Source organism: Acomys russatus, chromosome 25 (genome assembly GCF_903995435.1).
Source record: "Acomys russatus chromosome 25, mAcoRus1.1, whole genome shotgun sequence".
In the NCBI taxonomy this organism is placed as follows: domain Eukaryota; kingdom Metazoa; phylum Chordata; class Mammalia; order Rodentia; family Muridae; genus Acomys; species Acomys russatus.
Genome location: NC_067161.1, coordinates 26,842,890 through 26,866,326, shown reverse-complemented (window position 1 = coordinate 26,866,326; position 23,437 = coordinate 26,842,890). Strand labels below are relative to the sequence as shown.

Sequence of the window (23,437 nt, the reverse complement as noted above, 5' to 3'; positions counted from 1 at the left end):
CTGAGGTCCGGTCAGCAACATTGAACACATCCCTATTTTCTGAGCAATATGACTAGAGGAACTGCACAGTCTTGACTCTCTTTGCCCACTGCTAACCCCCATAATCCATATCATTGCTTGGAATATATTCTACCACTTCCCCTCAATCTGAATGTTGCACTAAAAAAAATGAGGCCAATTAAGTACCTTAGTGTGCATCCTCTTTTGTTATTTCTGTGATTAAATAAAAGGACTGTGAGAGCCTAAAATATCTACCACAGAGCCATCCAAAAATAATTGGAACTTGATTGGTTTTCCAAACCGTCCTCTTCTGACTCCTCTATTCCCTGTCTTCTAGAACCTTGTCATGAATTGCAATTCACAAATTTAATACTAGATTATATAAATGTTATGCAACTCCCTAATTTGTTTCATGGGAGCAAGTTGTCTTTCCAAGTAAAACACCAGATCCCACAAAGCCCGACTTTAATTGCCCATGGTACCTATCCCAGTGTTAGACAGGCAGCAGGCAAGCCAACGACTACTCATTGTTTAGAAATGGAAGGAATTCAAAAGAGACACTGAAATGGGAATGAGCTGTACAGAGCAGTAGCACAAGCCCCTTCCTGCTCCACACGCCATGTGGGTGGCAAAGCAGAACAATCAAGCGTGTTTCTGGTCAAGGAAAGGAGAAGAAAAGAAAAGAAAAGAAAAGAAAAGAAAAGAAAGGAGACTCACCCCGCATTCATATTAGTTCGCATCAACCTTGGTAATTTTCTTCCATTTATATATAAAACACTACAGTGTATTTTCTTCTAAGTAATTGGTAGTAAGTCAGGGAGAAGACCTTAAGAATATCAGTAAAGTAACTGAATAAAGGGAAGAGGGCAAGAAACAATTAAAAAAAAAAAAAGAACAAAGGGATGGAGTATGTAATCAAAAGAATCCTGTGTGAGCACACACAGAAGGCAGCACCCATGGAGTGCCACCTTTCCTCTCTCCCAACCCTCAAGGGACAGCACGGAGCAGAGCTGAACTACTCATTTGCAAAAGACGATGTGGTGGGAGAAGAGCACAGCTGAGGGTAAATTAAGCTGGTCCTATTTTCTCTGCCTCTTTCTTTCTTTCCTTTTTTTTTTTTTTTTTTTTTTTAATTCTTCAGCTAAAAAAAGACTGCACATAATAGCATCAACTGCTAATCTAAACCACTGTCTGCTTGTCTTGGTGCGCCAGCCTTGGTGCTCTAGGCTATGGAGTGAGGGAAATGGAAAACAGATTTTAAGAAGGAAATTCTACTTCAGATTATACATGCTACATCTCTTAGAGATGGTGTGCCCACCAATCATATGATTAGGAATAAAGACATTGGATAAACAGGGACCTAGGTCTGGAGAAGAAGCCCAAGCTGGTTTTTTGTCTTGCTTCTTGGCTACAGCCTAAAGCAAGAAAACAAAAGGTCTTCCTCATCCCTCCCTAAGACTGCATATGCCATTTCCACAAGACTGGTGAAGGTAGCAGTGCTGGTAGGAACACCACCAACCCCCACCACCAAGCACGGGGCAGTGCATGCAAGGGAGGTGAGCACAATGCCCTACTCTCCAGGTGGGAACCACAGTCCAGGTTAAAGCAAGAATTGTGAGGTTGAGCCTCACAAGTAATCCTAAGAGTTATGTCCCTTCTCCAGCAGGGGAAAACTGAGCAGCCGACCAACTGAGGGCCTTTCCCCCACCCCTCCCCGAGCTCCCACTCCTGTCACTGAAAGAGGACATCACTGTGTGCAGGCATCCCCAGGCTTGCATGACAACCACCACACTCAGCATGCTGCCTGGTTGGAAATAGGGCCTCAAAGAATGCCAGGTACTTAGTCACACTGCATTCTCCTAGAGCTTTCCCATAGATACGAGATCTTCAATACAATATTGAGCTCTGATCCTATCCAAATCACGCCTTGACAAAATGGCTTTGAACTTGATTGATCATTTATTTTGTTCCATCGGAACCAAAAGATGGTCACATAGTTTCACTTTTGTCTCATTATCTTTTACTTAAATTTTATGATTGCCCGCCACCGTCACCTCCACAGTTGCTATCACTATGACTCGGCTATTCCTCACCTCCTCCTCTCACTTTCTTGTATTGTTCCCTTGCTCAGATTACATTTGTTCTTGTCAATAGGACATCTCCTTCTCAAAGATTACACTGTACAGATCAGATCTAATGTCTGTCATTATCTGGCTATGTGACCTTGTTAATTCTACAAGGATATCTGCTGAGATCTCTTAGAAATCACAATAGGAGTTTTTACCAAGACAGAACTCCTTATGTAAGTCATAGCTCCCTAGGACACTTCGGAAGATGAGAAGAGCAAAGAACCAGCCTATGGCATGATGCTCCCCTCCTGGAGGCCACCTGGACTGAGCAAGATGAAGCGGGGATTCAGGTACCCACATGGTAGTGGCAGTAGGGACCAGGAGGAGGGAGAAGAGTGGCCATACAGCTTCTGTAGAGTCTCCTTTCCATGTGTCCTATGTAGTTTACTATAAGGAAACAGATCTTTTGACACAATTTGGAGGTTAACCTTGGTTAGTCCAAGTTAAATGTTAACCTAAGGTAGAGCCTACTTGGGCAGTTACAGGCACAGGTTTCTTCAGGATGCCTTGGATTAACCCTCTTTTGTCAAGTCCATGCGACTTGCTGCCCATTCTGATTCCCACCCCAGTCCTCATCTGATTGCCAGGACACAGAGCAATAGCCCACCTTGGGTTAACTCTTTTGCATCCCCATCTTTTCCAGTAAAAAGAGTGACAGAAATGGTGAAGCTGTGGCTCGTAAGACCTGGGAAAGACAGTTCTCACACAGGCCACTGTAACCATCAGGCAGAAGATACGAGCTGGCAAGAAAAGAAGCCATGGAGATGATCCTGTCATGTGCTCCCTGATGCCTCTAGTGAAAACTGGAGTACAGTTGGCAGGGAGACATTTAGTGCACTTTTCTTGCCCAGAATGTTCTAGCTTAGATAGCAGTTTGTTGGATGGACTGAGAAGCCTGGTTCTGGTTCAACTTCATAAGAGCTTTTAATGCTCCGGCCAGAGTATGAGACTACCAAAGCCGCACGGCATGCTGGCAAGGGTGGCTGGCACATCGAGTGGGTGGCTGCTGCTGCAAAGAGCTCAAGGATAGCTTTAAAATGGACAAGTTCCACTTTGCTTTGTTGCTCAGGAAAACATGCTCGGCTTTGAAAGCCAACAATCAGTTCATTCCTGTGGCCCCTCCAAGAGGAAAACAAATAAAGCATCAAGAAAGGCTAAATGGTTGCACTTGCTAAGACAAGTAGGATGTGAAGTCACAAAGCTTAGTTCCCACTACAAGGCTGATGCACATTTCTTTTTGTGGCTACATACACATCGGTCCTCCTGAGCACTCTGGGTCACTACTCTTAGTTGAATGGCTATTTATCTCTAGGGTTTAAGATACTTAAAAGAAAAGCTACATCCAAGAGTTTGTTGTTGGTACTACAGAGAGAAGGGTGCGATGACCTCGCAATGGCTGAGCACATTGCCAAGATCCCAAGAGTCCATACACAGAGCAGGTAGTACTACTTGGAAAGCAAGTGGGATGGAGCAGCCTCTGTGGTCTCCTGCAGTCCCTACTCTACTTTAATTTCCTATGTTGTGGTAAATGAAGACATTGGACAGGCTGGATAATGGTCACAGGTGGTGGCCTCCTGGAATACTGATGCTCTCATTCTGAGATCTTAAATAAATGCTAATTATTTGCCAGATATGTCAGCCAGGTCAGATGACCATGCTGAAAGCACTGCACACATAGAACAGTCATGGTCACATGGAGGGAGTCACATTATAAGGTACCTGAAAGCTGTATGTTCCTACTGTGGAAAAAAACCAGGGTTCTTCAGGGTCCCTCAGCGACTCACTCTAACTGAGAGTCACTGAGTAAGTCAAGAGCTCCCTGCATGATGACTGTCGTATGAATACTAGTCTCTGAAGCTCAAACCATAGTAGATTCTGTCTATGGAAGGTCCACACATAATTAACTTGCTAAGATTTGAATAGCTTTTCCTATATATTTTATAGCCTTGCATAGTCTTTCCACTCTCCACTATACAAAAGGACCTTCACGCTACAGCAAGTCCAAGAGGACAAACTACCAAACAGAAAGCTCCGTTGGTGCTCATGAGTTAGATGTAAGTGATCCCCACAGGAAGCGTTTGCCTCCTGGGAAAGTCAGTTCAGCTCTCCTAGTTTCCAAACTTCTGTAGACTGGAGATGGGCCACCCAGAGTGGTACCACTAAATGCTACACGTTCTATTAGAAATTCAAGCATAGACAGTATCTTCAACTAGACCAAGCTATTAGATATTAATGTTCAGACAACACCTACCTCACTCCAGACCAGCATGGTACCGAATATGACCTGTAACCCATCAAAGAAATTGTCCCCTATGATGATCACAGTCGCGCCTCCCGTTGTCCATCCTTCACTCGGGCTGATGGCTTTGATACAGGGAGTAGCTGCTTTTCAACACACATGAAAAAGAGAAGGAGTCTGCTGTTAGAACCAAACTTTAATGATGGGTGACTTGAGAAAAAGAAAAAAAAATCTTTTATCTTTTCACTAACAGAAAGTCCCTCCAGATCTCAGCATTTCCACATCAGGACCAGAAACCCGGGGAGCAACTTTAGTTCTTAAAGACAACCTTGTCATTGTTTCTATTGAGATGAATATATTTCATCCAAATCTTTATCAGTATTGAAAACTTGGGAAATTTAACACAGAAGGCAAACTGAACGGATCAAATGCTAGAGATTAGAACGCTGCAGAAGCCTTATAGAGTTGCTTCCAAGGTGAATATATTTCACGTGATGAAAATGGCTACACTCTTAGGTGAGTATTTCTGTCCAATGGAAAGCTGACAAGGTGAGCAGGGGGCTGGAGCAGGAAGGACTCTTGCTCCATGCCTTTCTCTTTGTAACATTAACACAGCCACATTCCTCATTAAAAATCATTACAATTTTTTTCAAATACATGTCATGAGTCTCATGCTATAGATTCAAAGTCACAGGTCACTTGAGGTGAACTATACAAACAAATGACCATGGCTTGGTTGAAGCACACTCTTTGTGACCTTGGCTCTGTTGTTTCCCCAGGCATAAAAACCTAAGGCTGACTTTTTCAAGATCTGATATCTCTTCTCTTTGTACTGCAAACGGCCTTTGGAGATGGGAAATAATTTGCAAAAAAAATTGTGACTGCAAGCAGACTGGAGGTAGTTTTCCTAATCACTAGCCGTACACGGAGTGGTAGGGTTATGATTTTGAAAACTCTCTGAAGGCTGCTCGATGCCACAAAACTCTTTAACCCATCCTTGCCATGCTGGTGCTCCTCTAATAATGACTGCTTTAGCAATCAGCACCACAGCCAGAATGGAAAATGAGCGAGATGTTGCACAAGGAGAGAGAGGGAGAGCATCCTGCCTAATGAAAATTGAGCACTCAAGGCTGACTTCCCAGGCACTGATGCCAAGGAGAGTACCGGTTAATTTTAAAAGTGAGGGGGAAGTGCTGGAAAAATAATAATAATTAGTAGTGGACTTTGTCAAATTTGGCAAAGTCTCATGTTTTAACTTCTGCAACAAGCAAAGAAAACAAGAAGTTAATCCCAGTGGGACTGGTGTTCACGTGCCACCACACAAACAAGTGGGACGGTGTTGGTTCTGATTCAAATAAATCCTCAAAACCTTGCACAGAGAAGTTTGAAAACATCCAAACCAAACATTTGGTGTTGGCTGAACTCACAGGACCGCATCTGCAGCCGAAACAAGGCAGCTAGGGTATTTACTTTCCTGCATTTTATCCCCCAAACAAAGCAATTAATCAAGAAAACATCAAGGATCCATGACTGGACTGCAGACTTGTCCAATTTTTGACCTACAGAGGGTGCAGGGGTAGGGTCTCAAGGGCACAGGACTTTCTGTTATACAAAAGCTTTATTGAAAACGGAATTGTTGACACACATGGCTAAGTGCTTCTGAAGCAATGACATAATGCAATGTAAGATTTCAAGCTGTTTATAAAATAGATAAGTTACATTTGACAACTATGAAAAAATCTTAACAATTTTTGAAAACATTTCATTAATATAGGATATTTTTTTAAAGGATTTATAACTCAAAATGCTTAGGTACTAAGGTCACAGACAGAGCTATTACTGTCTTTTTAGATGCCTTGGGAAAATATTTAGTATTGGCTTAGATGAAGTGGGTATTACAATCCCATCTAATTGCAAAGCATGGAATCCAGTGGTATCATTAAATGCTGAGACTGCGTTTACCCTGCAGAATGAAAATGATGGTCTCCATGTTATCATCTATTAACTCTACGGTTTCTGTTTTGATTTTATTTTATTTGTATGCAGACATAGTTGTTTTAGACAAAGTATCTGTTCCAAACTTCTTACTATAGCATAAAAGAACACGGAAAGGAGTGTATGAGAAAGGCCTTACAATGACATGGCCAAGACCCACTGAATTTATATTTGACTCCTTTCTGTTTTCATCCACTTGTATGTGGGGTGTGGAGGGGATATGGGGGTATATATAGAGTCTGGGTATATATGGATGTGTGGGTGGGTGGAAAGTTGAAAGTAGGTGGGGAATTGGGGGTATATGGATGTGTGTACACACATACACTTGAAAACACTTGAACTTAAGGCAAGTTCTAGGAGCAGCTGTTCAGAGCCAACCTGTAAGTCAACTCGCTAGAGGAAAGAAAGGACACTGAGCCCCAAAGTCAATACTATCTTTCTGGATGTCAGAGGGAAAGTCTTGAAAGGTAACAACAAGGTGACTAACGAAAAGTGTTCCAGCTAACTTGAAAAATTATATACAGTGAACCTTTATGTACATAAGTGAGTATGTGCATGTGTGTGTGTGTGTGTGTGTGTGTGTGTGTGTGCGCACATGAGCGCATGAGCACATATGTGTGTGTATGTGTAATTCCAGGTGACATGTGACCATGTGTCTTAGACAAAAGTCTAGAAGACAGAATGGACATCAGTTGTCCACAGTGGGTCCTTATGAAAAGAGAATGTGACTGGACTGGATTTGACAGGAAAAGATAGCTATTAATGTTTACTCTATTAACATTTATACGCCTTGAAGCTTTTCCACTGAGCATATATTACAGTAATATATGAGTAAAAAAAAAAAAAACTCAGTGAAGCAGGGCACGTGGTGACATTTGTACTTTTTAGAGCAAATCAATACTAAAAAGAATCCATCCAGGCACCTAACACCACCATCCCTGTGTCTCTCCTTCCTTCTTTTCATTGGTAAGCTGTTGAAGGGTGCTGGCAGAGCCTTCGGAGCAGCTAGGGCCTCGCTTGCATTGATACCATCCACTCACAGGCACAGAGAGAGAACCAATGTCTTAACAGTCACACCGGCTGGATTCAGCAGAATTTGAAAGCAAAGAGATTTACACAAGTTCAATAACGAGCCGTGATAACCGATGGCATTCTTTCTCAAAAAGAATGGGAAGGGAAGGGGCAGATTTGAAAGCAGGACAATTTTTTTTATAAGCCAGAAAATCTGTGGTTTAATTAATGAAAGACTCCTTCCCACCAGCATATTTTCACACTCTGTCCACAAGGGCACCAGACCCATTTCTGGTTCTAAATTTCATTACAAATAAAAGTTTTCCCCCCCTTCTTTTCTTTAATGCTTCCCCCCACCCTCACCAGCCACCAAAGTAGAGATTTTCCTTCCTTCAAACTGTGACAATAACATGATTACCCCACCAGCTTAGCATAATGGTTCTGAAATGCTCCTGGCACATTGCAGAATTAAAGTGGGAATTATTAGGTAGCGCCTCTTTGTTATAATGATCACTCCACAAATAAAAGCTCTTCTCCCAAAGGTACTGCAAGGCACAAAATGCTAATTCTGAAGATTATGTGTGTGCTTTTATTAAATATTACTATGCCCTGCCTGTTTGAGGGCTTCTCTGCTCTGATTGTTTTATGAGGACCATGTTAATGTCATTCCGTCTTGCTAGCAGCAGGCACACATTTTACCGTTTGTATGAGAGTTGATCAAAGGCCACGTGCTGGGGGAATTGCTGAGAAAACACGGACAAGCGATAAAAATCTAACAGATTAATTGGTTTAAATTTCATTTCAGGGTGTTGAACTTTGGCTCAAGACTTTAATACTACACCGTGAGTCAGGGCCTAATTACCAGATTTCCAATTTGCTTTTGAACAATGGCTGCTCTGAGAAGAAAAAGAAAGCGAAGCATTTAAAAAAAAATAGGAAGGAGAGAAATCCTTCAGCCTCCAGTACATATTTAACAACTCACGTGTGTGCAGACAATTGCACTGGGGGCATTTCTGATCGCCTCTTCCACCTCCAGAACATATATATTTTCTTCAAATCACCTCGGAAGGCAGAAGAAATCACAGATGCCCTTAGTGGTTTAAATGGTCTGACTTATAGAATCAATGCTACATGATTCTGGTGCCTGCCTGCCTGCTTGCACCAGGAACACGGGGCTCTTGATTAGCAAGGTGAATTTACAAGCTCGGCCTCTGATAGAAATGACCTATTTCATTGATAGAAAGCCAGGGTCTGGAGAGCTGTGTTTACCTCAGGGTTTATGGGTGGCCTTGGGAATACAGGTTAATTGAGCTCAGAGGTGCCTGCCCATTGAGGTGAATTAGTGGTGTGTGTGTCTGTCAGCGGGGTCCTGGGGCTGCTCTTGTTTTTGCCTCTGAGGTCTCTTTGTGCTCTGATCGATGCCTCACTTATTTAGGGTAGCCATAAAGATGACCCAGGTTCAAGGTTTATCATATCTCATTTCAAAACATGAGGGCTTGGTCATTATCATTGCCCCATGACAGAAGTCGCAGTAGACATGTGTTATGTGGCTCTGTTCCCTCTTTTTCTGCCTTTTAATATCATGGACAAACAGTACTTTATCAATGGGCACAATGTACAAACTTGGGAAGTTTCGAAGAATCATTGTCCATATCTCAAGTTGCTATTCACTGTGAACTGTGAAGTGGGTACAAGGTTGCTCTCTGGTTCCACTGTGTCCATTCATGAAGCATCTCAGATTCCTTTTTCTAACATTCCAGCAAATGGCCCTCTATGAACAGGCGATTCTACAAAGCAGGTATCTGAGGCTCCCAAAGGAGGTGGCAGAAACAGCACCAGCTTTTAGCAGTATCTTAGTAAACACCGATGACTCACTTGACATCACTTGTATCCTTTCACAGCTAGTCCAAGTTCCAGTTACGTGCTCCATGAAGACTATTTTAAGCTCCAGCGGTTGAGACCTCACAGATTTGACCCAAAATGCACAGAAAATGCCTACTCACATCAGATATACTGTACACTGTTTTCTGCCATCATTTTCCATTATTGTTGTCACTGGCTTCCTGTTACTCGGAGTTCATTTATTTAGTATGGTGCCCTATGTGCTCATCATCTTACTTTGTTTATCAAAAAAACCTTCCTAAGAGATTTTAGTTAAGCTGCTTGCTAACAATGTTCAGACAAATGGACTGAATAGGGACACTTGACACCAGAACATCCAAAGGTAAAGCGAGCTGTTGCTGTTTTGTTTATTTTCATTTTGAAAGACATTTGTCGGAAATGAATGTTCATTGGGAAATACGTCAGAACTGTTTCAGAGAAAATGGATTTACTGTTTAATGCTCAAAAATGTCTTAAGCTTGTCAGAAAACGCAAAGCCCATGAGCTGGATTCTTTTATTTTTTTTTTTTTTAAGTTTAATGTTTGTTTTTGTTCGTTAGTTTATGGGGCATGCACATGCCAGGGTGTGCATGCAGAGGTCCCAGGACAACTTGCAAGGATCAGTTCTTTCCTTCCACCATGTGGGTCATAGGGAATCAAACTTGGCATTTGTAAGTCTTGGCAGTGAGCACCTTGACCTGATGAATCACCTCGCCAGTCCAAGCTGAGCTCCTTCCAATGGCACCTTTGTGCACTGATGCAAACGCTCTTCTGTTTATCTGCTAGGCTTTAGTGGTGCTGTGTTTAGGAGCGACCCCATTCCAGAAGCTGTTGGGCCATGGACAAGCCCCATTTCAACCCACTGCACAGTCGCAACAATTTGTCTTGCTATTTTTTTGAGTGAAATGATGATTTTCCCAAACTCTTCCTTTGATTTGTTTCCAAACAAGCAGATAGAGACAAAAAGGGGGCCCAAAATAGGGTTCCACACTAATTAAAAGAGTGTCTCTCTCTCTCTCCCCCCCCCTCTCTCATATGCATGTGTGTGGTGTGGTGTGTGTGTGTGTGTGTGTGTGTGTGTGTGGTGTTTGTCACTGTAAAGAGAAATGTAAGCCACAATATAGAGATTTCTCAATACCAGATGCAATTAAACCTATTAAATATTAGATGAGGAAATTGAGAGTTTCAAGTGCTTTGCATCCTTTATCCCAAAGTGACTTCATCTGGCAGGAAAGCCCTTTGCTCTGACAGCATTAATGGCTCTGAAAAGGAGGAAAGGAAAAACCTCCCAGTCACTAGATGGAAACATTGCTCCAAAGACGGTTCCTCTGGAGGCAGGAAGTGGTTATCCTCCACTTGTCCCAAATGATGCCACCTGCCAATTACAGATCCAGCCCACAGTCTATCTACTTCCTCTTTAATTTGCTGTTTTCTCATTTTGTCTGAAGTTCCTAAGTACCTCAGCGATCAGTGCACACAGCACCTGAGTGAGAGAAGGGCATAAGTGTGGTCACACACTTTTATTCTGGAACATTTCAGGGCAAGGGCTTCTGAATAGCTGAGTCTGTTTGAGAACCAGAACTCGGTTCATGTTCATACTTCAGGGCTGTTTAACAATTTAGTTGTGGGGGAAAAAAAAGAAAGAAACCCTGACATTTTGATGTGCCTATAACTTCTAAATTGCACTTGAAACATTGTTGAAGGCTTTTGGATTTAATGACAGGCAACATAGCATTGTTTCACAATATACAAAAGTTGTTTGTTAAATACACACAGAACCTCAGAAGTTTGTGAGTCAAGAAGGGCTGAATACACTGCATTCCGACCTGCATTTCGCATGGAAGATCTGAACTTAAAATGCACAAAATTCTAATCCTGAAAGACTGAAAGGCAAACGTCGCCATGAGCTTTCTCTTTCCTTCCCTTGTTCTGTGATTGTCAGCCAACTCCACTGCTAAGTAATAGGGGGAAAATAGTCACGGAGGCTAGGCAAGCCCTCAGAATGAATTATTCATGGATCCAATTGTGGTATTTGTTGCAGCAGCAGTGAAACTGCTTGCCTCTGATGACACAATGAGTAAATAATTCTTTTTTCCCCCCAACAAGGGAAATTTTTCTGCACAAAATTATTTTTACTCTCTTCTCCTAATTACCCTGCCGCATGAGAAGTTTAAGGAAGGAAAAAAAAAAAGCCATGAAAGCAAAGGAGTGCAAATCACCTCCCTCTCAGACAAACAGCTGATATTAAGAAAAGGGGAAACAATTTTCAGATTTAACAACAACGACAAAAGCACGTAACCATGCCTTCAAGGAGTACACTAGTCTTTACTCACAAGGAATCTTCCTGAGCCTGGAGTATCATGAAGTCAAATATGAACATGTCCAGTGGAAAATCTGTGACATTAATCTTGGCTGGAATCGTATTTTTAACGGGACTTGAATGTGTGTGTGGGATTATCCAGATGGCCATACAGGAATCGGCCTGATAGGATTAAACCTTTATGCTGCACTCCGCTCCATCTGTTCACTGAGGCTTGCCTTTTCTTAGCTGAATATGAATTTTTAGCTTCCTTGTGTCTGGGAGCAGGACTCAGAGTGCAGAGGAAAGAGAGACACATGCATACAGGTCATTGAACATTGCATCAGTCTGGCTTGGGTCGCACTAAAACTTGCACTAAAAAGTTTAAAAGCATGTCAAATCTACTCTTTGTTTTTTTTGTCCCAGGGTTCTTCTCCTTATTAATTTGGGGGTTTATTCAGTGTACTATCATCCTAGGCATGTATGGTGACATTTGTCTGAAAAAGCAGAATGGGGATATAAGTGTGGTAGCTTTGCCACAAAACTGTGACTCTGAGTTCAGGTGATGTGTAATTCTGAGTGGATGACTCAGACAGAAGCCAGTCACCTGGGCTTCCTTCCCTGCCCTCTATTACAAGAGGGTTAGTATTAGTCATTTTAAAACAAATTAGCTGCTACAACTCTCACTGTCACTTCTATTAGGTTTTGTATGTTTCTCAGGAAATGTCCTTTCTGGGATGAAGCCTGGAGGAGGCGGCAGGTTACAGATTCCTCTTGAATAAATCAAGCTGAGCTCAGCTGGTGCTTCCTGCATACACCCTCAGAAACGGTGGCCACTCATCCTTTCAATGGGAGCATTCAGGACAGAAGCCAGGGGCTGCCAGAAAACAATGCCTGCAGTGGTTCTAGAATTATCACCTCTGCAACAATGACAGGGAGCCTAGGACAGAAGGGTTGTGACAGGCTTCCCAGGTACACCTTGCATGAATCTGTGGCTAAGTTGCCTGACTGAAGAATCTCTTAGAACCTTGTCCATCAGCTGGTTCAGCCACATGATCAGTAGGTGTGCTTTGGTATGCTTGCGATGAAAACTGTGAGGGACGACACCTGTGATGGATACTGGTCCTAAGGAGGGGCCGCCCTCAGGATGAGCTAGCACCCATCTGTGGACATCCCATCCACACTTTCACAGTGACTCCACACCACAGGAAGGGGTGGGGCTCAGCAGACCATCAAATAAGGCTAGCCTTTCCATATATGGGCATCACTAGTCCATCTGAGTATGAGTAGTCCCTTAACTAACTGAACAGCGAGATGTCAGAGAAGAGTGACACTTCCCATCCAAACTTCAGTGTGCTAGTAGGAATGTGTGGGTAAATACCTCATTGATCCCTGCAATTGAAAATTCTAACCAGGTGTAATAAGATGTAGTCACACACACACACACACACACACACACACACACACACACACACACACGCACGCACGCACATGCACGCACACACACGCACACACTCACTCTCTCTACTGTTGTAACATGGGCATGTCCTCATACATAGGCTCAGAGTCCATCCTTCACATTTTATCATAAGTGATTAGTTAATTAACTAGCTAATGCTAGTTAACTGGAATCCAACCCCATTATTTAACCTGCTTTGCCCAAATGCAGGAGCCACGATATCCACAAATAACTTACTATGGGTAATTAATTTTAATATAAAATTCTTCACTTAGTCCTGTTGCTTATATTGCCAGAGGTAAGGAGCTACTGGCCAGCACATTGGTAGGACCCCTTTATCTTCACAAGGCTCTATTGGACAGCATAGATCTTTGGGCCAAGTTTAGATCATTGAGCCTACAAGCCAGTTATGAGGTATCGTGCATATCCCAGGAGACCTGCTAGGAGTGATACCTTCAAACCCTGCCAAGTAGGACTACAAAGCCCCCCGAGGAGCAGGCAGGGAGTTAACACAACAAAAAGGGACACAGTTGAATGAGACATAACTGCTGACCTTTGAGCATATGAGCTCCAACTTGGTGGCTCTTTAGTTTATAAAGAGAATTTGTCATCTGGATTTTTACAAATAATCTTACTTTTGTCAGGAACCAAATTCTAACTGAAGTTAGTATACAAAGTAATGAGACTCCCTGGGGCATTTCCAAATGCACATATCGTTTTAATTGTTCTTCTTTGCGCCCCTCAACCTCCACCCCTCCCATCTACTATGTCACCCTCTTGCGAATTTAGACCATTATGCAAACCATAGCCCAAACACATAGGGCTAAAGGCTAGATCCTACCCATGATCCTCCAGTGCACAGAGCATATAAATCCTCCCCAAGTCAGGAATTAATTCTCAGCAGTTCATTTCTGCAGTGACTAATGCTGCCCCTGACTCATCAAACAATAAAGGCAAACTCTAGCCATGGCCATTTCTGCTTCTGCCTTATACCCACCCCCTTCCCCGAGCCTGTGGAAGCTCCCTATCTTGCCTTCTGTTGTATGCATATAGTTTTTGTATAAGCAGTTGGGGAGAAGAGCCTGAAGGATTTCCACTGTCATCACACAAGACAGCATAGATAGTGACTTTTTTTTTTAAGGAACCTGTGTTTTGTATGTGAGCCGCATTTCAAAATCAACCTTGCCCAACTTTTAATAAGGGGTGGGCCGTGCTTTTTGCTTTTGCAAATAACTCCGTCTGTATTTCTCTCCACAAGTACAGCTGCCACGGCAAGCGAGTTGGAGTGAACTTTCATGACTGAGAGCCTTATCACGCTGAACCAGTTTCCTCTCCTCCCTAACATGGCCAGCGGTGCTGCAAGCCAGCATTTGTTATAGCACAGATGTTTCCGTGGTGATGAGCCGTGACGTCACAAGCACAGAAATGTGGACCATCAAACTTATCTGCGCACGATGAGCAAAGAGGAATGGAAATTCCTTTCCTATGTAAGCTTTATGAGGCATTGATTCAACTTCCTCCATGACTATTCAGGATCTGGACTGTCCTGTCAGAATTGTGAAAAAAAAAAAAAAAAAAAAAAGCCAAGGTGTTTGTCTTTTCCAATTCATTTCTACAGCCTGCTGATTGTGTTCAAAGTCCGGTTAGTCCCCAAAGCTAGTCGAAGCTCGCTTAGATGTCAGTGGTTGCCCTCTTGAGTATGGCTGATTTCCTCTACCCAACCCAAGAGGTAGCACTGGGCTCAGATGCAGCGGATCCAGGGGTCCACCGCTCCTGGGCCAGTGTCACTCTTCACCTCTGGGTGCAAATCCCTTTTCCTAACTCCCGGGTTCTGCCATTTTAATTGGGGGACCATAATTATTTTTAAAAGCCCACTTCATGAGGCTGTATTGCATTTAAATGAACTCATTTATGTTCAGAGTAAGAGGGGAATAAATGAGAGGTGGGAATAAGAATGATTCATCTCAGGAAGATGAGGGGCAGCATACATGCAAATGGAGGTGGTGCAATGCTATAGTTTCACGGTCCCCAAATGTTCCTGGCATTGTTTCCTCAGGGAACTTCCCACTTGCTTCCATATATGGCGTTGATGGTTTCTAGCATTGTCTAGAAAACTCAAGCCTTTCTCAAGTCCTTCTGTCATTTTCATTCATGGGTTTCCCTGCTCTGACCCCTTGCTATTCTTGAACTTAACTTTGATGTATGTGTGTGTGCACACTCCCATGCACAGTGTGTGTGTACAAGTGTGCAGAGAATCAGCCTGCAGACAGGTACCTCACCCATTGGCGCACTGATGGATGATGACAGTACTTGGCACTCAATGCCTGATGCTCTGAACACTGGTTAGTGCTTGAAGGTCTTTGCCATTAATCTTCACCTGGAGGGGTGGGCAAGCTCAAGTAGCTTATTCTACTCTATGGATGAGGAAGTTGTAGCTCTGAGACATTCATACTTGAGGGTTTCAAAGTCTGCTTTGATTGATGAAGCCAAACCTCCCTTCAGTCTTGGTGCTTATCTGAAATATCTGTCCTGTTTGGCTAAAAAAAAAGAAATCACTTTGATCCTATAAATACAGCCAAAGTTCCATAAAAGCTCAGCTGTGTAATTCCTTGTCCGTGGTATAGAGGGTGGATACTTATTAACTTTACAGAGTGTTACTTCTCTCTTTCCAAGTAAAGTTATTTCTCCCCTAAGACACAGACCCACATATGAACTATAGTAAAATCTCTCTATTTCCTTCTTCTATTTCCAAGTTCAGAAAACGACATCCTTGCATAACATCACAGGCGCCAACTTAAACACAGTAACACTGAGAATGCTGCCAAGCTTCCAGGCATAGAAACATTTCTATTGTTACAAGTTACGCGGCCACTAAACAAACCCTGAATTTGTGCATCTGCTACAAGTGTATCAGAACCCTGAGGAGTTTACAAAGCATAGAGCAGCATTCCTCTGCTTTCACTTGAAATCTGATGGTATGGATTTTGACGACCTTCATTAGAGAGTGTTTTCATGTATGAAGAAAATTCTAAAACGTTGTTAACAAATAGATTAACCTGGCACAATACCTTGAAGATAGTTTCTATTTGCGCCAACTATTTTTTTCTTTCCAAAAGGGAGTCAGTTCCACAGACTAACCAAGACCTTCTAGGACCCTGCCAAAGTTAAAATGTAGAAGAATTTGAGGCCTGACTTTATAGATTTACTACACATGAGAGTTACTGGAAGAACACTGTGGGTTTAGTGACTCAGCCAGCAGCAGGGTCGCTTTCCCCCTCTGTCAAGAAGTGAGAAAGCATATTAGGACTGGCTGGAATGTATCCCTTTATCCACCATGCCACTGGTGATGGGCCTGAAAGTGCATGCCACTGGCAAGCACAAACAAGGGCTCGGTGGCTTTCTTGGTTTCCCCAGCCATGCTCCAATGAAAGTAAGAAACAAACAAACAAACAAAAAAAAAAGGAGAGCTGGGGCCAAGCTCAGTGGCAGGGTGCTTGCCTAGCAGGCTCAGGGCTCTGAGTTTGCTCTCCAACACAATCTAAAAGGAGGAGAAAGAAGAGAAGGAGGAATAAAAAGGAAGATGAAGAAGAGGAAAAGGGGGAGAAATGTGTTCAATTATAACACAGGTTCATCTTGGGTTTTTGGTGTTTTTGTTGTTTTGGGCAGGGGTATTTGTTTGTTTGCTTGCTTGCTTGCTTTTTGAGACAGGGTTTTTCTGTGTAGCCTTGGCTGTCCTGAACTCGTTTTTTTAGACTAGGCTGGCCTCGAACTCACAGAGATCTGCCTGCCTCTGCCTCTGTGCTGGGATTATAGGGGCACCATACACTGCACCATGTTCTGTGTGTCCATCTTACTCATCTTCTAAATAATGGCCAAACTGTGTTGCTACCCATTCATGTTTCACAGACACATATAACATGACATTTTTATTACACTGCCCTAAGGTTAATGGAAGAAACTGGTATAACGAAATCTCAAACACGAACCCCTCTCTTGTCCTTATACCCCATGTCATTCTGGACCAGAACTGCAGATAAAGAATGTGGTTTTTAAATAGCTAGGATCTTGCTGCTTACAGCCCTCAAATAAACCGGCCACCGAGGAGCAAGGGTTGGCGTATAAAATCTGGATCAACTGCACAGATTGGGATAAGAACTTATTAGGAGCAGAGTTCTGCTTTCATGTTTGGTGATCAGATAATGTGCTTGGTGGATGTGGATCTATTTGTGTCACCCCATGGTCCAGAGACTGTCACTTCTGTGTTTCACTTTTCTCTTCCTGCCCTGGGGGCCTGTCTGCTTTGCTCCCCACATCAGGACTTCTGCTATGACTGGCCTGCACATATGTTGCAGAAGGATTTTAATAGCTAGGTCATCCTCCTGCCAACTTGCATGTGGCAGGCTGGCAGGGAAGCCACACAGTCTCACAATCTTCAGACTGCCCCCTCTCCCCCAACACAAGGTAGCTAAAATCCTGCTGATGGCATCATATTCATCTGATAAGGGTGATGATCACCCAATTTCTATAAAGTTTCATTTCTGTCCACGGAGTATTTCAGGTTGCAATACTGGCCCAGGGAGCTGGAGATGGGCTGCTCGATAGCGAGACGTGATACCAGGAGTTTTTTATCTTAACCCAGAAAAGCGCCGTCCCATGTATCACTGCTCAAGCCAAGTAACTCACCCTTGGGATTGGGCACAGGCCTGGCTTTTCAGGTTGCCTTTGAGTAATGTCGTCAATTTGTTTCAACTGGAGCAAGTTTTACATTACGGGCTCAAATAGCAAGAGGCTCTCTCCACTTCTGAAGTCCACAGTGCAGGGAGTGTAGCATTGACTAAACAGTGGGAAAGCACAGCAGCCATGACCCCTGTATCAGAATCGTAGAAGTCTAAAAGTTGCAGAAACAAACTTGACTCTTGTTTAGCCACAAAAAAAAATCCTTACCAATGGGCCTCAGTTTCCCCTATTTTAAGTGGATATTATAACTGCACTGCCCTCCCCTGGCTGTTCAAATCATTAAAAAAATGTTTTCAAAACACTCATTGCTGGACCTGATGCATCTGAGTTCTATCTCAACAGTAAAACCATCTCCCTGGAGACACGCGTCTGAATCTACAGTGTGTGGTCTATTGGCCTAGGAGGTGTAGCATTAATCTCAAGATTAAAAGGAAACAGTGGACTTCTTTGTCCAACCAAAACCAGAAACCAACCCATGTAAAATTTCTAAATTTAATTCCCAGAAACAATTATTAGGCCTAAGCCACTCTTTTAGCATCAACCCCACCCCCTCCAACATCAAAGGGTCTATCCCTAGGTGATAGCTGAGCAACATAGTCTCTCTTCTGCCTGATATTTTTTTCTCTTTACTTTACTAACTGCTACGCATTCAAAAATGTGAAGTTTCCCTGACTCTACAATCTTGACCGGGTCCTTTGCACTAAGCCATCCTGGCAGTCTGTATTTATTTCTCCTTCACAGTCCTTATCAACATTGCCATGTAAACCATCCTAGTTACTATTATTTCCTGTACATGAATTGGCGTGTTCATGCAACTGTGTGCCTCATAATGTTAATGCCTGCCCCGGCTTTGTTCACCTCTGCACCTCTCTTGTCTAATATAGTAGGGCAACGAGCCAATAAATATGTGTTGACTAGATAAATGGCTGAGTGAAAAGCAAATGAGCAATCAGTGATGGTCTTATGCCGTGAAAGAATTCAAGTGGCTGGATGGAAAGTTGAGGACTCTTCCAGCCTGCATTAACAACTGCTGCTGCACAGTCAGGCAGCTCATGCCTTCGATCGTGGCATCTAGGAGGTGGGAGCAGGGGCAACGAGGAGTTCAAGGCCAGCTTTGGCTACATAGTGAGTTTGAGGCCAGCCCGGGCCAAGTGCGACCCTGTCTCCAAAAGAACAAAACCTAAACAAAATAAACAATTGCCACTGTACCCACAATGTGCTTCCTCTATGGATAAGAGGCCATGTGGAGTCCTGTTTCCTGGGCTGAGCTGGCTTCCATTCCGGCAGCTGGTACCCTATTCTCTTGGGAGTTAAAATTAGTATCAGTAACCCGCACACAACCATCCTCCCACCCCACCCTGCCCCCACCCCTTGAACAGGCCTCTAATCATGCAAGGACCCAGGTGGGTCATGCTGACAGATGTTAAAGTTAGAAGGGAAGGTAGCAGCCAGATGAAAAAAAAAAAAAAAATAGAGCCACCAGCTTCCGGAGGTACCAGGACTTCCTGCCTTTAGGCCTTGCTGGTTCCTGCTCTGGCTTCCCCACCCTTTCCCCAAGCATCAGCTTCAACAGAGTTGCTGCTCTTTCTGTCATTTGAACTCAAATCCTATCTCAGAAATTGATGGGAAACGCTGCCCTTGACAACCCAGTGTCAGCTTAGCTCAGTGTCCAGCTGGTCCTGTGTGCATTATCATAATGCGCTGCCTAGGCAGTCACTGAGCAATGCTTGCTCTTGATTCAAGTCCCCTTTCTGCTTTCTGACATATGGATATTGCTTGTTTAAAAATAAAAATACAGTTAAGTTTAAGAGAGGTTTCGCTTTTTAAAATCTCTTTGGAACAGACGCTCAATGTTAATAGTAAAATGAACCTAAAAGGCTTTCTTTCAGCAAACAAAAAACAAAACAAACAACAACCTCGCAGACCCCCCCCCCCAAAAAAAAGTGTCTGTTGGGGGAAAAAGAAAAATGAATGTTTCCCAGGGTCTTACACAATTCCTAGTAAATTAAATGAATTATTATTATTTTTCAATCTTTAAGGCCTTCTAACAGTATGCTTCAAACTTAAACCTTAATTTTGGTACATCCCAGTACCATGCAGGCAGTTTCTTACTTGATTTTATGTAGCTGTGGTTTTTATTTAGATCACCTAACATTTTCTCTAAGTTTGGTCTTACCCTAAACAATAATGTCTATGAGATCATAATTTTGAAGTAGTAGTAGTTGTGAGTTTTTCCTTACAAATTAAAGTAACTATGTAGCTATATTAAAGTATCTTAAGGCATACCTGGTGATATATACCTGTAACCCTAGGACTCAGGCATGGAGACAGAAGCGCTGTGAGTTTCAGGCTAGCCTGGGCTGCATAATGAGACCTCAGTGTGTGTCTGTGTGTGTTCAGATGTGCATGCCTGTACAGACACATGTGAGTCCCCAAGGAGGACACTCCGTGTGCTCCTCTTTCACTTCTGGCCCTATTCCCTTGAGATGGTGCCTCTCACTGAAACTGACCCTTGCCATTTCAGCTATGCTAGCTTGCCTGCACAAGTACTATCATCTCGGGAGTTGGTAGCCACCCCCAAAATACTGTGTCAAGAAGAAACATTCTCACAGGATCATCAGAGCTTCAATGTGAGGGGTCGAAGGCCCAGAGAAATCTAAGGTCATCCTCGAAGCCATGGATGAGAGCAGCAGAGAGCTTCGCTTTAACATATTTCTTAAAGTGTAACTGAAAAACTAAGGAGAAAAACTAAAGGTTGAAGAGATGGTCCAGTGGTTTAGAGCCTCTTGCAGAAGAGCTGAATCCAGCTCTCAGCATCTCCATCAGGCAGCTCACAGCTGCCTGTAACTACAGCTCGTCAGGCACCTGAACTCATGTACGCATGCTCACCTACAGAAACACGTGCATTAACAAACACACAATTGAAATAAAATGACTCTTTACTTCAAACCTAACTACTGAGCACTGCTCCTATATATCACATTATGAAAAGGGATTAGGAACAGAACGTAGAAGTGTTTATTTGCGTATTGCCACTGTGTGATTCCTTTTGAATTCTTATGTGAGGGAGTGTCCTATGAAAAGCAAGAGCAAAGGAGTCCTGGCTTGGAATAATGATCTATACAAATGAACACAATTGCAATTGTGATGCATGATCGATCAAATGCAGAACAGCAGCAACAACAAAAAGCTTCAAAAAGTTTTGTCACTTTTGGCCAAAACAAAAACAGGCTCACCACCACCACCACCCCAAATTAAAACACTATAGTGGGCTTATTAAAAATAAGTGTGGCTCACTCATTTATGAGATCCAGCAAAATAATAAATACTGCAAGTTTCTCACAGTTGACCGTTTGGCCAAGAAGTGTTATAAGAAAACTTTGAGCCCTTTAGCTTTCCATGCTGTTCCCAGCACAGTTGTCTTACCCCATGCTCCCACAGCTTCCTCATGGTCCCCTTCCCCCACCTCATATATGCCAGAGAGGCCATAGGATCCACAAATGACTTAGAGATGAATCAGAACATCTCTGCAGGTGAGTAAAGCATTACCAATCTCCTTGTGATCTTGCTAGTCTTATAGAAAATGCATCAAGGGAAGGAGAAGTGGCTTTGTAGTTAGAAGAATGTACTAGTTTTCCTAGAGGACTCCAGTTTGGTACCCAGCACTCAGTCAAGAAGCTCACTACTACCTGTAACCCCAGTTCCAAGTATTTTGGCCATCTTCTGGCCATCCTGGGGGCATATACGTACTATATGCACTTGCATGCTTACACACACTCACACACACACGTGCACACACACACACACACACACACACACACACACACACACAAGTAAACTACACCAGTAGTCAACATTTTTAAAGGTTGACTAGCAAAATGGGTTCTTGCCAAGGAAAAAGGGAGCTATGAAGGAAAACAAACTATAAGGGCTCCCTATCTCTCTATGTGTAAGAAATACATGCTCTGGGCTAACTTCAGAAAATTTAAGATCCCAACACAAGTGACTTAAACTGTATGGAGAAAAATAAAATAATTACAATAGGACAGGAGATGAAAGTAATTTAACATAATGCAGAGTACTAAGCGAAAACAGGATCAGGATTTTGTGGAATTGAAGCTTATATCTATGACTTCACTGCTATGTGACTCTGGGCAAATGTCTTTCTCCTTAGCCTTGGTTTCCCTGTCTTTATGGTGGATACCTGGAGGTCTATATGACTGAATAAAGGGGCTCAGTGAACACCCCCTGTTGAGTTTCATATCATTAGAAAGACATAGAATCAAATCCCACATCTACTTCTACTTAGTCTTGTTATTTTGAATAAGTAACTGACTTAATAAGGTCTATTTTCCTCAACTGTTTTATTTCATTTTTTGCTGACTCAGTGATTTAGGTTTCTTTGTGTAGGGGGATGATAAGCAATATACATCTTGTAGGTCAAAAAATGCCCACAGCCTTCCCTTCTAAAAGCAAAGGTCTCCACCCTCACAACTAAGCCAATGGGAAAATTCTTTCTAGTCAACTTATGAGAAAGTCAATTCAATAAAAACAAAACCGTCTGGAAAAAAGAACTCTCTTCAAAATTCTGGGCTGTCTGTATCAAACACTCACCCTCCTGATGGATTGAGAACTAATCATGGAGACAGTTCCAAGAGGCAGCCAACTCCCTAGTGAGTGTCCAACACTCAGCAGGGAAGAGCAAAGTCATAAGCAACGCAGCACCATCTTGCCCCAGGCTTTCATGAGTCAGGGAGAGGCCACATAATTGACAATGAGTTCATCAAAGTCCCATTGGCCCTCCATACTATCTTATAGTTGCCCCAGGGAGGCCAAAGCTTTGACCAGCCAGCTTAGGGCTGTGTGGGTACCTTGCAGTTCTGACACCCCCTCCCCCGCTCTGCTTTTACCCTCCCAACCCCAGCCTACCCCCCTTGCCTGGGAGCAGCTGCCTCCCCTATCTCTGATCTCTCTAAGTCACCCAAGCCAAACATCTTTGCACATACTGGTCCTTTTCCTAGTAAAAGTCTCTCAAGGTTAGACATAAGTGAGACTTCCTTAAAGGTTTCCCTGACCCCTAACAATTTCTTTGTCTAGTCTTCTACGCTCTGCTGTAATTTTAAATTGCTGATCTTGTCTCTCTTTTCCATTTATGTAATAAGCTACATCAAGACAAGGGCCACACCTACCTTATGCTTCTCTCTGTGGTATAGCAGGGCCTAGTAGATGGGTCAGAGTGAGTAAATGACTTGAAATCTACTTCACCGGTGCCATATTCATTGGCTAGTGATCCCGAGAACAGGATTCTTCAAAATCCCCCTCTTACATGAAGGCCTGTGTCCGTGGCTGTAGTGGAGGAGTCTCAAAATGGCCCAACCAAGCTCTCTTCGAATACATACTCAACTGAAGTCCACATAAGCAAAGGGACCAACCCAAAGTCACACAGCAGGTTAAAGCCAAAGTTAGGACTAGACTCCAGATCCCCAGCAGACAACTGGATCATTCAAAATGCTTTCCAGGGAACTTGGATTCTCCTACACAGTTCTTCCTCAGGGCTCTATCACACAGATTTTTCTCAATCTCAAATCATCTTTCTCCACATGTCCACAACAAATTGAAATGCAGCTGGACGGGAGTGGAGGGCACTCATTAAGGCTGAAGACCCTGGGGGAAGCAACAGAAGCAAA

The 23,437-nt window shown here is 43.1% G+C and overlaps 1 protein-coding gene across 8 annotated transcripts in view; it reads right to left on the bottom strand.

The window, feature by feature from the left end:
• Ebf1 (EBF transcription factor 1) overlaps window positions 1–23,437 on the bottom strand; it is a 431,261-nt gene that overhangs the window by 94,236 nt on the left and 313,588 nt on the right. For 5 of the 8 annotated variants that reach the window (XM_051168354.1, XM_051168352.1, XM_051168359.1 and 2 more), the window contains one exon: window positions 4,381–4,514. In XM_051168354.1, coding sequence (XP_051024311.1) covers window positions 4,381–4,514 — 134 coding nt within the window. The remainder of the gene's footprint in view (window positions 1–4,380; window positions 4,515–23,437) is intronic. The other 3 variants (XM_051168355.1, XM_051168353.1, XM_051168357.1) reach the window with 1 other exon arrangement.